The sequence below is a fragment of the Rhinolophus sinicus genome, linkage group LG04 (assembly GCF_036562045.2).
Source record: "Rhinolophus sinicus isolate RSC01 linkage group LG04, ASM3656204v1, whole genome shotgun sequence".
In the NCBI taxonomy this organism is placed as follows: domain Eukaryota; kingdom Metazoa; phylum Chordata; class Mammalia; order Chiroptera; family Rhinolophidae; genus Rhinolophus; species Rhinolophus sinicus.
The window spans coordinates 95,220,344-95,232,685 of record NC_133754.1 but is presented as its reverse complement, the minus strand read 5'-3'; the positions used below and the strand labels follow the sequence as shown (position 1 = coordinate 95,232,685).

At 40.6% G+C, this 12,342-nt stretch overlaps 1 protein-coding gene across 2 annotated transcripts in view; it reads right to left on the bottom strand.

Annotated features, from left to right (window-relative positions):
* Window positions 1–12,342, bottom strand: part of STARD13 (StAR related lipid transfer domain containing 13) — a 492,881-nt gene that overhangs the window by 340,388 nt on the left and 140,151 nt on the right. For both annotated transcript variants that reach the window (XM_074330029.1, XM_019736522.2), the window contains exon 2: window positions 11,914–12,050. In XM_074330029.1, coding sequence (XP_074186130.1) covers window positions 11,914–11,943 — 30 coding nt within the window. In that variant the 5' untranslated portion in view covers window positions 11,944–12,050. The remainder of the gene's footprint in view (window positions 1–11,913; window positions 12,051–12,342) is intronic.

The following is a 12,342-nucleotide window of genomic DNA, read 5'->3' as shown; positions in this document are numbered from 1 at the left end:
CCATTCTCCTCGACTCTGCTCCTCTCTCCTCGGCTCTCCTCTGTAGCTGCAGAAGTTATATTAGCGGCCAATTGGCTAACTGGCTACAGCTGACGGCCAACCAGCCGCAGCCGACGGCCATCCACCACCCAAGCCAGCACTCCTCCACGTGAGGCCGAGAGCCTAGAAATTGCTCTTTGGGGCTCTGTCCCCACATGGAGAGACTATTTGAGGAAAATCATTGTGGGGACAGAGCCCCAGAAAGTAGTTTACAGGCTCTCGGCCTCACGTGGAAGGGTGCTGGCTCCGGTGGTGAATGGCCATGGGCTGTGGCTGATTGGCCGTCGGCTGTGGCCGGTTAGCAAAATTGGCCGCTGGTATAACTGCTGCGGCTACGAAGGATTGCCGAGGATTGCCGAGGAGCCGAGCAGAGCCGAGGAGAGCGGAAGAGGAGAGCCGAGAGAGAGGAACAGAGGAGAGAGTGGAGGAGAGTCGTCGGTCGGTCGGTCGGTTGGCGGAAAGGCAGACGGCAGGTCACGCGTCCGGTGGGCCCAGCCTCCAGTGAGACCATAGTGGTATGACTCCCCTACCTATGGCTCCGTGGGTGTTCCTTTTTGGCCTCACCGTGGCCTGCGTGCTTATGTGGGGAGTGGGAGCAGAGACCCCGCAGGCCGCCCCGCCTGAAAGATGGCGCGGCGAGAAAGCCTCTGCGCACGACAATCATTCCAGCAGTTGTCACTAGATATCTTAGCTTGAGAAACTGTACTATACAACATCTGACCAGTGGGGAGGAAGGGCGGCGTAGGCTCAGCAGTCCCTTGGCTGGAGGGAGCTAAGGATATTCAGGGCGATAACTCATCCAAAGGCAGGGCAACTGTGTGTAAACTCAATGGGGCATTGCGGGAGGAATGGAACAGCTGGAGCTTGTTATCTGGACATTTCTCTGGCTCAGCCCCTGTGGACCTCTCAGGGAGAGGGGAACACAATAAAAAGGGAGTCAAATTGAAAAGAGCAGTTTCCTTAACAACTCTGTTGAGGGCAGTGTTTAACAGCATTTGTAACAATGGAAGCTGGGGGTGGGGGTGCAACAAAGGGCACTTGCCCACTCTGGGATGACCTTGCACCTGGAGCTCCGAGCTGCACCCAGGAGCAGCCTAGAGGCGGAGCAGCGTAACACGTGACAGAATGTAACACTCGGGCAGCCTCCACACCTTGGGAGGCTTTCAGCTGCTTCACATGTCCAGCCATAGATGACATCATGAATTCCAAACTGGATCATAAAATAATGAAAACTCTGCCTGCCACCATGGAGTTGACAAATCCAAGTCCCAAACACATGTGAATTTCTCTACCCGCGACACCTACCCGCGACAAGATTCTTAGGGGAGAAAAAGACCCTGAGGCCCTAGAACAAGATGCAAAAATTGTAAATCTGGAATTCTAATAAATGGGAGCAGAACCTTCAGATCAGTGTGTGGTTACATTTATTGCTTCCAGGTTGCATGGCCTGTGAAACACAACCTTCAAAGATGTAAAAGAGGAGGGGATATGGTGAAGAGACAAGCATTAGAATGCTGGCTGTGTTAAATAACAGCTCTGTGACTTTGGTCAAGTCATTCAAATGTTCTGGGCTTCAGATCCTGGATCAAAAAAGTGGAATCTTTCACACGCCCTGACAAGGGGGTTGTGAGGCTTAAATGGGTTCATGTGTGAGAAAACCTTATACTTTAATAAGTCTATTATTATAATTACATGGCGTATTGCAGAACAGGCTATCTATAAAAGGTCCAGGGTGCACTAATTTCCAGCTGTCACCTGATGTAAAAATGTGTTTGTGTTGTCTAAAGCCCTTTTCCAAGAAAGTAATTTTCTCACATAAAACGTGTCCCGACAAGACCGAGAGCTACTTGAAATGGCTGATTTTAGGAACCTCTGTGTATGCCTGTGTATGCCAAAGGGACATGACTGGGAAAATGCAGCTATAGCTGGCACAGGAGAAATGAAGGGTAGAAAAGCCTTTTGGGCAGTAGAAAGTGGGGATCATAAAAATCTTGGCCTTATTTTAAGATTTCCCAGTGTATAGGAGAGTCAGTGTGATCGTGTTGGCCGTGATGATTCTCCTGGGAAATCTTAACTTTAAATTGCCGGCCAATCTCTATTTTGTGTGTCCAAGAAGAGCAATTTATTACTTTTATGAAGCCACCAAAAGCCCACAATGAACGGAGAAAAACCCCCAAAACTAATTATTGAGCAATACGTACCATCACACTAGATATATAGTGAGAGTGATAGACAGAAAGCTCTAAAGATGGGTAATAAATGTTTTGATGAAACAAATCTAAAATTGCCCCTAACAGAACGAGGGTGCTTCCTCACCTCCACAAACTCTTTGTACCCCTTCCCCCAGGAAGCAAATTTCTAACATTTAATGATGCTCTGGGAAGATGGATTTTCCCTGGTAAGCGTCCCTGAGGACTCACCGCCACAGAACAGCAGTTTCCTTAGTCAATAACAATAACCCACCTATATATATGTTTCACAATTAGCAAAGCACTGCATATAATTAAAAATTACTTTATTGCAGAAAGGATATTTGGGAGCTCATTTAAGCTCAGGGAAGTAATTATGCAGATTAGATTCAGGACATCCTCTTGGCCTGTTAGGATTATATATTCCTGGCATTTTAAGAGTCATTGTCTTTGGAATTCATCTTCCACTCTTATTTAGGGCAGAGCTGCTTTTCTTAATTAAGAAAACCAATATCATCTTTGAATCAACTCCAAGTTCATCCTTTTAATTCAAAGTAAAAACTGATCCTTTTACAGCTGTGGGAAGCCTAACTCAGTAATTTCCACTCTAGTCACATAAATCTTTCTTTATTGGTCTACAAGGTATGATCAAAAGATATGGCGAATGTTTAAATAAAAACAAATTTATTACAGTAAAAGACATATTGTCATTAATCCCCCTCAAAATACTCCCCCTCACTTCCAACACACTTATCCCATCATTCGTGCCACTTTCTGAAGCAGTTCTGGAAGTCCTCTTTCGTGAGTGTCTTTACTTTATTCTCCATCATGACAACACTCTGTGTCACACATCGCTCCTGGTACAGCAATTTCTGTCAAGTGAAAACATTACAGTGTGTCCTCATCTACCTTATTCACCGGATCTGGCCCCATGTGACTTCTGGTTCGTTCCCAAAATCAAACTGACCATGAAAGGTAAACGTTTTCAATCGATTCAGGACATGGAGGCAGCCACAACAGCGCAACTAAAGACACTCATGAAAGAGGACTTCCAGAACTGCTTCAGAAAGTGGCAAGAACAATAGGATAAGTGTGTTCGAAGCAAGGATGAGTATTTTGAGGGGGATTAATGGAAATGTGTCTTTTACTATAATACACTTTTTAAATTTAAACATTCACCGTATTTTTTTACTATACTCGTATTTCTTGGGAATAACTCTCTAGGTAGCTGATTCTTTAAACTTTCTCTCATTATTTGTTTAATCCTCTAACTTGGAGTCTATAAGATTATTTAATTGTTTACAAATAAGTAAATCCATGGTTTGGGGCATCATGATGTCTTTCCTCCTGTCTTAGCACCTAGAGCTGCTCTGTCCACTAGCCACATACGTCCGGTGAGCGTGTGGAGTGGGGCTAATCTGAATGGAGGTATGTCAGAAGTACAAAATGCAGAGCAGATTTTGAGGATTTAGTAGTCCCAAAAGGAAGTAAATATCTCAGTGGTAATTTCTGTGTGTTGAGTACATTTAAAAATGATGACATTTTAGATATAATGGTTCCAATAAAATATAGTATGAACATTAGTTAATTTCCCCTGTTCCTTTAAAAAAAAAAGTGGCTAGAAAATTTAGTTACACATGGGGTTCACATCATACGTTTGTGGGCAGTGCTCACCTAGAGCTTTCAACTTTGCATCCTAGGTCTTTACCCCAGCTCCCCTGGTTCCTCCCGCTCAGTACAAGCCCAATCTCTTGGCCTATTTTCTTTTCCCACAGGAAATAATATTCCCACCAATCATTCTGTTTAATTACCTCTGTCTTAGCCAAAGAGAAGTATCTCAGCCCACATCAGTTTATTAGTTATAAGCACTCACTGCCACTCATAGCAAGTATGCTGGCCCTGCAATTATTCCATTAGAAATTGAAACAAAACAAACGAACGAACAAAAAACCCAACATCTTCTATTCCTTAATTCGTAAGTCTGGAGACTTAGAAGAAAGTGGGCAGAGACATGAGAGCATATTCACAAATATTCCTACTGGTCTGGAAAGCAAAACCAACTTCCTGGAAAATTACACCCAGTAAGACAGTTCCACATGGAGTGAAAGAAATTTCTTCCTGATATTCAGGGAGTGCATACAGGTTCCTCTGAGAATGTGGAGTTAACAGAAATGGATGGTGAAACCAGTAGTGTTTTTCTTGAAGGAAGTTCATAGGCAGCCCGAGGGAGCAATGGGGCTGAATATTTTCCAAGTGCTTGACTTAAACAGCAACACTTATTTTCTCCATTGTGGTTTGCTGTTATTTCTACACTTCTTCTGTTTTTTACAGACAAATCAATCCATGCACAGACATGTTTATAACCAAGCATTGTGAATCCCTGATGTATTCAACCTTGACTTACAAAGACCAGAATATGGGAAGACCCACCCGCCTGTCTCCAGGCCCTCTCTACCTGCTGCCTCTTCCGGCCCTGGCTCCACTTTCTCCAGCCTCATGTTCTGCCTGGGACCCATTAAAAACACACTGGAGGCTTTAAGGGAATCAGTGAAAAGGCTGTGGGAAAGCAGGAAACCATTTAAGGGGCTGGTCTCCCGAGCTCTGCCCCCTGCCTCTGAAACAGTTTCCTGTGCATTGCTTGATTTGTTTTTATTTCACTGTGTTACACTGCCAGAATTACCCCCACCACAGATTTATTTGGGTTAAGAGAATCTTTTAAAAATACAAATAGTCCTGAGAGTGTTAAAGGAATTTCAGTAATTCACACGTTAGTGTGAATTTATTCAACCAAGTTGCCTCTCTCCTGGTAATCAGCAGCCCACTCACTGCTTGATTTCCTCAGCTTCATTGCTCTTTATTGACAGAAATCTAATATATATACATTCTAATAAATTCTAATAAATATAAAATGAAATATTAGAAAGCTGCCTACATGTGACTATTCCTTAAATCCACCAAGATGTGAACATATTAGTGGCTAAAAAAGTCATGTCAAGTCTTTTAAGACATTTTATTTCAGGCGAATTCATAGCATTCTTCCTCACAGCAGAACAATCTCTCTGATTTCCTCCAGTAAAATGGTGTGAAAATTAGGAAGCTTAGAGGAAACATCATTTCTGCTCCATGAAGGTTGGAGGTGGGTAGCAATTTATGGGCCTACGGTCTTAAGTGTGGGGAAAGAAATTCCATCTTTTGGTTACAGCAGTTTGGGGAGGACAGAGAAGACAGACAAGGTGGACCAGGGGCCACTGGCATAGCTGACCAACTCATTCGCCCCACTCACTCTCCAGGAACAGTTGTGTAATTACGACAGACTATGAGGTCTGACCATTGAGTTCGCAAACATGTTGCAACAATGTTGCTGACTTTTTTTGATATCAGAGGGATTATTCATTATGAATTTATACCATCTGGACAAACAGTGAACCAAGTTTACTATTTGGAAGTGGTGAAAAGGCTGCGTGGAAAAGTTAGACCACCTGAACTTTTCAGCAACAATTCATGGCTCTTGCATCACGACAATGCACCAGCTCACCTGGCACTGTCTGTGAGGGAGTTTTTAGCCAGTAAACAAATAACTGTATTCGGACACCCTCCCTACTCACCTTCTCTGGCCCCCAGTGACTTCTTTCTTTATGCAAAGATCAAGGAAATATTGAAAGGAAGACATTTTGATGACACTCAGGACATTAAGAGTAATACAATGACAGCTCTGCTGGCCATTCCAGAAAAAGAGTTCCAAAATTGCTTTGAAGAGTGGACTAGGTGCTGGTGTCGGTGCATAGCTTCCCAAGGGGAGTACTTGGAAAGTGACTGTAGTGATATTCAGCAGTGAGGTATGTAGCACTTTTTCTAGGATGAGTCCACAAACTTAACTGTCCTATCTCATATGTACTTCAGGACACTGACATTCATGACCAGAAATGAACAGTCACTTCTGCACTCTGTATATCTTGAATATCTTGATGGAGATTTTCCTGGAGGTTTAAAGTCTTTAGGATACCACTATGCTGTTTATGTACCAAGTCTACATAACTCACCTAATTGGATCCTGCTTGTGAGTTGGGCCATCCAAGTAGGTCCAGTCTTTCATAGGTCACTTAAGGTCATAACACATAACTCAAAAAGCCACAGAAAACATTGTCCTTCACGACTAAAATGTCCTTAATCCCTGTTCCAAGTTCATAACACAGAAAACAACAGTGGAGAGACCTTGAAAACTTAGGAAATGATTATTTCTCCAATCTACTTGCAAGAGAACGTATATTAGTGACACTTCTAAGTTCTACATCCAGAAGACCCAACACAAAAACAGCAACCTTTACAAGCAAACTTACTCTGTTTTACACAGCGTAGGCACTCGATAAATTATTTGCTAACTGACTTGTTCAATGTGCTTTTGAAATCACTGTGAAATGTACATCCTACTTTACTCATAAATGCATTTTCTCTAAATACCATCTTTCCATAGACATTAAATCATTTCCAGCTACCATCTGCTGTGTAACATTGGCACAGGCATTTGTGCTACACAGGTCTGCCAAGTACAGAATTTATTACAACAGTGGATGCTGCTATGAATGTGTTTAATCTGTAAAGGCTATAAAACAAACCAAAATGAAAGCCTTGAATTTTTCAGATACATCATGTTTAAAAATACTTTTTAATAATTCAGAGGAGAAGTAGTATGTTTGGTTGGTAGCTGGGGTGATTACATGGGCAGATACATCTAGTCAAGTCTTCAAGAAGGCAGCGGCCACATCGGCTTGTGCCTGCATATTTTCACCCACACAACTGGGCAGCATTCCTGAAACAGATGTCTTTTAACAGAGGAAAGGTCCCATACATCTTAGCTCTGGTAAATACTCTCTAAGTCTACAGGCAATGAAAGGAAGGACCTAAACACTCTAGAATAGTCAGTCATGATTTAATTATGGAACACAATATAAGGAATAGTGTTTTATTCTTTAAGATATTGCTTAAAAACAAAGCAAATCACAACAAAAACCCAATATGGGGCAGTCTCTGTTTTATATCTGCTGACCACTGTTTACATACAGAGAGTCCCTGAGAATTACTACCTCCGCCTGGTGGCAAAGTCACAGCTGCTGCTATGGAGGCTGTCTTTCACATACTCTTCTCATTTCTTTGACCATGTAAAAAGGCTTTGAACTTCCACCACAGAGATCCAAGTTGTAGTTATGCTGGAGATAATGGCAAGGAAGAAGTATCAGAAGGCAGGACACCTCCCCCAGCATCACCTCCTGAGGCTTCTCCTCTCCCCCATTTCCATAGTTATTTCTCTTCCAGCTAAGGTGCAGCAGCATCTGCCAGATCTCCAGCCCCCTTTGCATTCCAACTCTTAGAAACCCCTGGCTATTAACTCTTCCTTAGCTTCTCTAATTAGACTCCAGGAAATTCACTGCATATAGGTATCCTCCAAAGTATAGAGAAACATTACTTGAGACCCACGACCTATCTGTGTCTTACCACCCTCTGACACTTTTCTGGGAAGAATAAAAAGTATCAATAGGTGGATATTATGTGAAGCCCCTTTGCTCATTCTTTTCCTTATAAATTCCAATGAAAGCACTTAGAAGGCTTGCAGAGGAAAGAGCTGTTCTTGCTGTATCTACTATTTCTTACTAATCAAGAAATGAAAGACATAGTCACAAGAAGTTAGCAATGGAAAGAGCAGCATGCTGCCCAAACGCTGGTACTCTCAGGGAACAAAAAGGGGGGGTGACCAGAAGTCTAATATGAGTGGAAAAATTCTTCCAGGAATTTCTCCTAGATAGAAAGTCTTAGCCCCTGAAAACTCTTCCACTCTTTACAACCTGGAATGCATGAACTTTTTGTGGTGTGTATGTATGTATCTATCTTCCTTTCCAGTATTAAAATCTTGCCACAACATTAATCCAAATGTGTCTGAACAGCAAATCCTTACACTACCGCACAGGAGAAAGGAGACCATCAAGCTGGAATAACTAGAAAATTCCTCGGTCTGAAGCATTTTATGTGTGCCTACAATTTTCAGTTACTATGCTAAGCACTTAACTTACTGAGATAAAGTGACACAGTCTAGACTTCAAACTGTTTCAAGTCAATGAAGGGGGGAAAACAAAGAAATCTATAAATAACATTAATGTGATATAAATAATACAATGCTGGAAGAACAGGAACCTTCCTATAGACTGAGTCTTGAGAACCTAGTAAAGTGAACCAGTGTGAAAAAGATACAAAGGGAATTCCAGGTTAAAGGAGCAATTGATGCAAATGCAAGGAGTGTGAGGAGGATACAAAGGTCGTTTGATATGCCTGCAACACTGAGTCAAAGTTGGAGGAGATGAACGGGGAGAGATGGGAGAAATAGGCGTGGCTAAATTGTGAACAGTTTTACCTAACATGCGGAGCAATTTGATTTTCTACGAAAGAAAATATGAAGACGTTGAAGGATTTTCAATAGAACAGTGACATGATCACTCTGTTTGCATTTTGGATCATGGATGAAGAGTATTAGATACTAAGTACATCTAAGAGGAACAGCCATGACTAGTCCGACCAAGGTAGAAGCCAATATGCCAAACTTTGGGCATGTTCTACTAAAAGTACGTACAAGTCTTACAAGCAATAAAGGCTTAAATAAGCAGCTTTATCCTCCATCTTCTGCACAGCGCTAGTCCCCATGGGAAAGCTGCCTGGAGCTCAGATATGTGCCACATTCTGTATGTCCAGTACTTTATGGGTGAAATTGGGTTTTGCAGGCTAGTCTGAGAAAATACAAAAATGATAAGAAGTCAGATGAGTGAATGTATGTTAGGCTGACATAAATCTGTATGGGAGGATTTGTCTCCTATCTTGGAAGAAATTTAGCCAATGACAGACTTCCTTCATTGTGGGGCCTCTGAACTGAGGATTTGTGCAGAGGAAATGGCAGTGAGTTGCCTTTTAGAAAGTACCCTCTAGAAAGAAAAGGAAAACAGCAAGGGAAGCTTTCAGGGTCCACTGTCCATCTGCCAAAAGAGTCACAGTACAGCAGAAAAAGCTCTTCTGCCAAGCTGACCCCTGCGTGCATGCTGTCTGTTTATAAATGAACTTCTTGAAAGGAATGCCCAGGGCACACGTTGGTGTGAAAACAGATAACAGAAAAAGGTTGTCGGAGGTTGTGTAGATCCCAGCGGTACCGTCTGAGGCCAGCGGTACCATCTGAGGCCGTCCACTCCTCTTCTCCACACCTTGTGTCAGTACAATTGATGGAGGACTCACGTTATGATTCTGTTCTGAGTGGACCAAACAATGAAATATCCCAAATTTCTTATCTAACCATTTATAAAATTACCTTGTTCCGATCTTGAATGAGTTAATTTGGAAATGAATTACCTTCCCCAGGATAACTAAGAGCTTACTGTAAAAATTAAGTAACAAGAGTTAAAAACATTAGAAAAGCAGCTAAGACAGGTCTCATATGCCTCTTTAATAAATAACATTCCCTTAAGAGGTGATAGACAGCAGATGATAGCATCCTACTGAAGATGATGGCTTTCTCCTTTCTGACTTTCATTGTTAATCTTTAAAAAAAATAGAATCAATTTGTTATAAATGCTTTCCTCTTGGGCTGAGGAATGCTCTGAGAAGAAAGGCATGTATAAAAATTTGATATTATCTATCAGTCATATGGATCAAAGCAAATATAATTAAGCTGTACTATCTTTTTCTTTTCCTTTTTTAATTAGAAACAATTGTTTTTTTAAAGTGAACTTTACTTTTTAGAGAACTTTTCGTTTCACAGCAAAACTGTGTGGAAAGTACGGAGGTTTCCTATGTACCCGCCACCCCCACACATGTACTCAGACTCGGCCGCCATCACCCCCCACCAGAGTGGTACCTTTGCTACAACTGATGAACCTACATTTGACACATCATTATCACCCCAAACCCATAGTTCAACGTAGGCTTCACTTTTGGTGTAAATTTTATGGATTTTGACAAATGTATAATGACATGTACCCGTCATTATAGTGTCATAAGAGCAGTTTCACTGCCCTAAAAACTCTCTGTGCTCACCTCCTCAGCCCTTCTTCCTCCCTAACCCCTGGCAACCACTGAGCTTTTTACTGTCCCCATAGTTTTGCCTTTTCCAGAATGTCATATAACTGGAATCAACAGTCTGGCGCCTTTTCAGATTGGTTTTTTTCACTTAATAATATTCATTTTTATTATTATTTTTTTTTAAGAAAGGCATTACAAAAGTTCAAGGCCATGTATGTTGGCATGGCACAGTGATAAACAACATGAAAATTCAGGCATAAGTACTGGTTTGGCCCCTTTTGCCAAGTCAATTACCTTTAGTAGGCCTTGGTTTTCTCACTTGTAGAAGGAGGATAGCATTAAAACCCATCCCACTGACTTTATGATGTTGTTGTGAAAATCATGTCTCTTTTCTAAAAAATTGAGGTCATAATGCCTAGTTGTAAGGTTGTTGAATGGATTAAATAGGCAATGTGTGTGAATAGCTTAGCACAGTGCCTAGAACATGTGACATGTTTAATAATGGTAGCTCACAATGTGATTTATATTTTAATGCGTGCTGAATATTTTCTATTTGACCCTCTAAAACCACTGACTGTGTCTTTCCATCCTGCTTTGTGGGAAACAGTTTCTACAGGAACACATTAATTGGGCACCCAGAGAAGGCTAGAAGCAGGGAGGGAGGGAGCTGGGTATTTACTCCCTACGTCTCCCCTATGTCAGGCTAGAGTTTGGTGGTGGCTGCATTCCTCTTCCAAGGCCAACGATCATGCTGGCAACCATCTTAGAATTGTTTCCCCTCAACCCTGTTCATACCTTTGGAAGTAATCTCCTAAGTTATCTATTTTGAGGTTTCCTGTCAGGAAAACACATAATGTTTGCCCTTCATATTTACTGGCAAAATAATCATTACTGTTTTACATTGTAAAACAGCCAGGGAATCAAAATCAAGAACTATAAGCAACTCCATAAAACCTTGCAAGTTATTGCTGACATCCCTCTATCTCCAACACTGGTCAGAATTTATGAAGACATACTTTTGGATTCAATTTTTTAAAAATGGGAAAGAATTTTTAGAGATTTGGAAAAAATATACAAGATAATTAAAAGTTGTAAAATGCCAATAAGAAAGGCTGGTCAATTTTTCCTCATTAAAAATACACCAAAAAACACAACTGAAAATTCCCTGGGTATTATTTAGCTTGGTAGAACAAAGATAATTTTTTAAATAGAGTATTTAATCTTTGTGGCTGATGTTTTGCAGATGTGTTCCCCAATTTGATACCTCTTTTCTGGAACTTTGAACAGTGAGATGTACTATCCTAATAGGGAAGACGTTTGTAATAATAGTTCAAGGGTATTTTCAACTGCAGCATGAATTTCCACTAAGAATGAAGAAATCAACTGAAGGGCCTACAATCCACTGCTATGATTCTACTTATCACAATAGACTAATAGTTTTATCTTAAAAACCACCAACTGCATTTTCCCCAATTTAATAAATATATGTTTTTCATTAATCATCATGTTATAATGAAAAACAGGTCAACCCTAATGTTAAATTAAAAACAAGAAAGGTAATAGAGAACATGTGAATGTGGTGATTTCTTTACTGCATGACATTCCACCCAGAATATTCTGTAATAAAGCTACTTACTTTAGTTTTTGGTCGAGCTCCAGTTGACATTTGGTTTGGCACACCATCAAGATTCTGGATGTTTCCAGTTGTATTTCTACAAATTCCTTTCTTCTGATAATTTTTTAAAAGATCAATCTTCAGGTTTATAGAATTCTCTATTAAAAAAAAATTAAACAGGTTTCTTTCACAAAGAATTATTCCTAGGCAATAATTCAACTAAATTAGTCAACAAATACATTTTTTAAAAAATGGTTTTGAAAATTAACATAAAACATGAGAATATTCCTAAATATTAACATTTTTTTCCAGAGACATTTATGCTTAGCCACAGTGAGATCAGCTCTAGTAAAGCTTGAAAATTTGTCATAAATGTAAGTTTATAAATGGAAACTAATCGTAAACTACCAAGGTAAAATATAGAAATATATTGATATATTTTAAAACTTT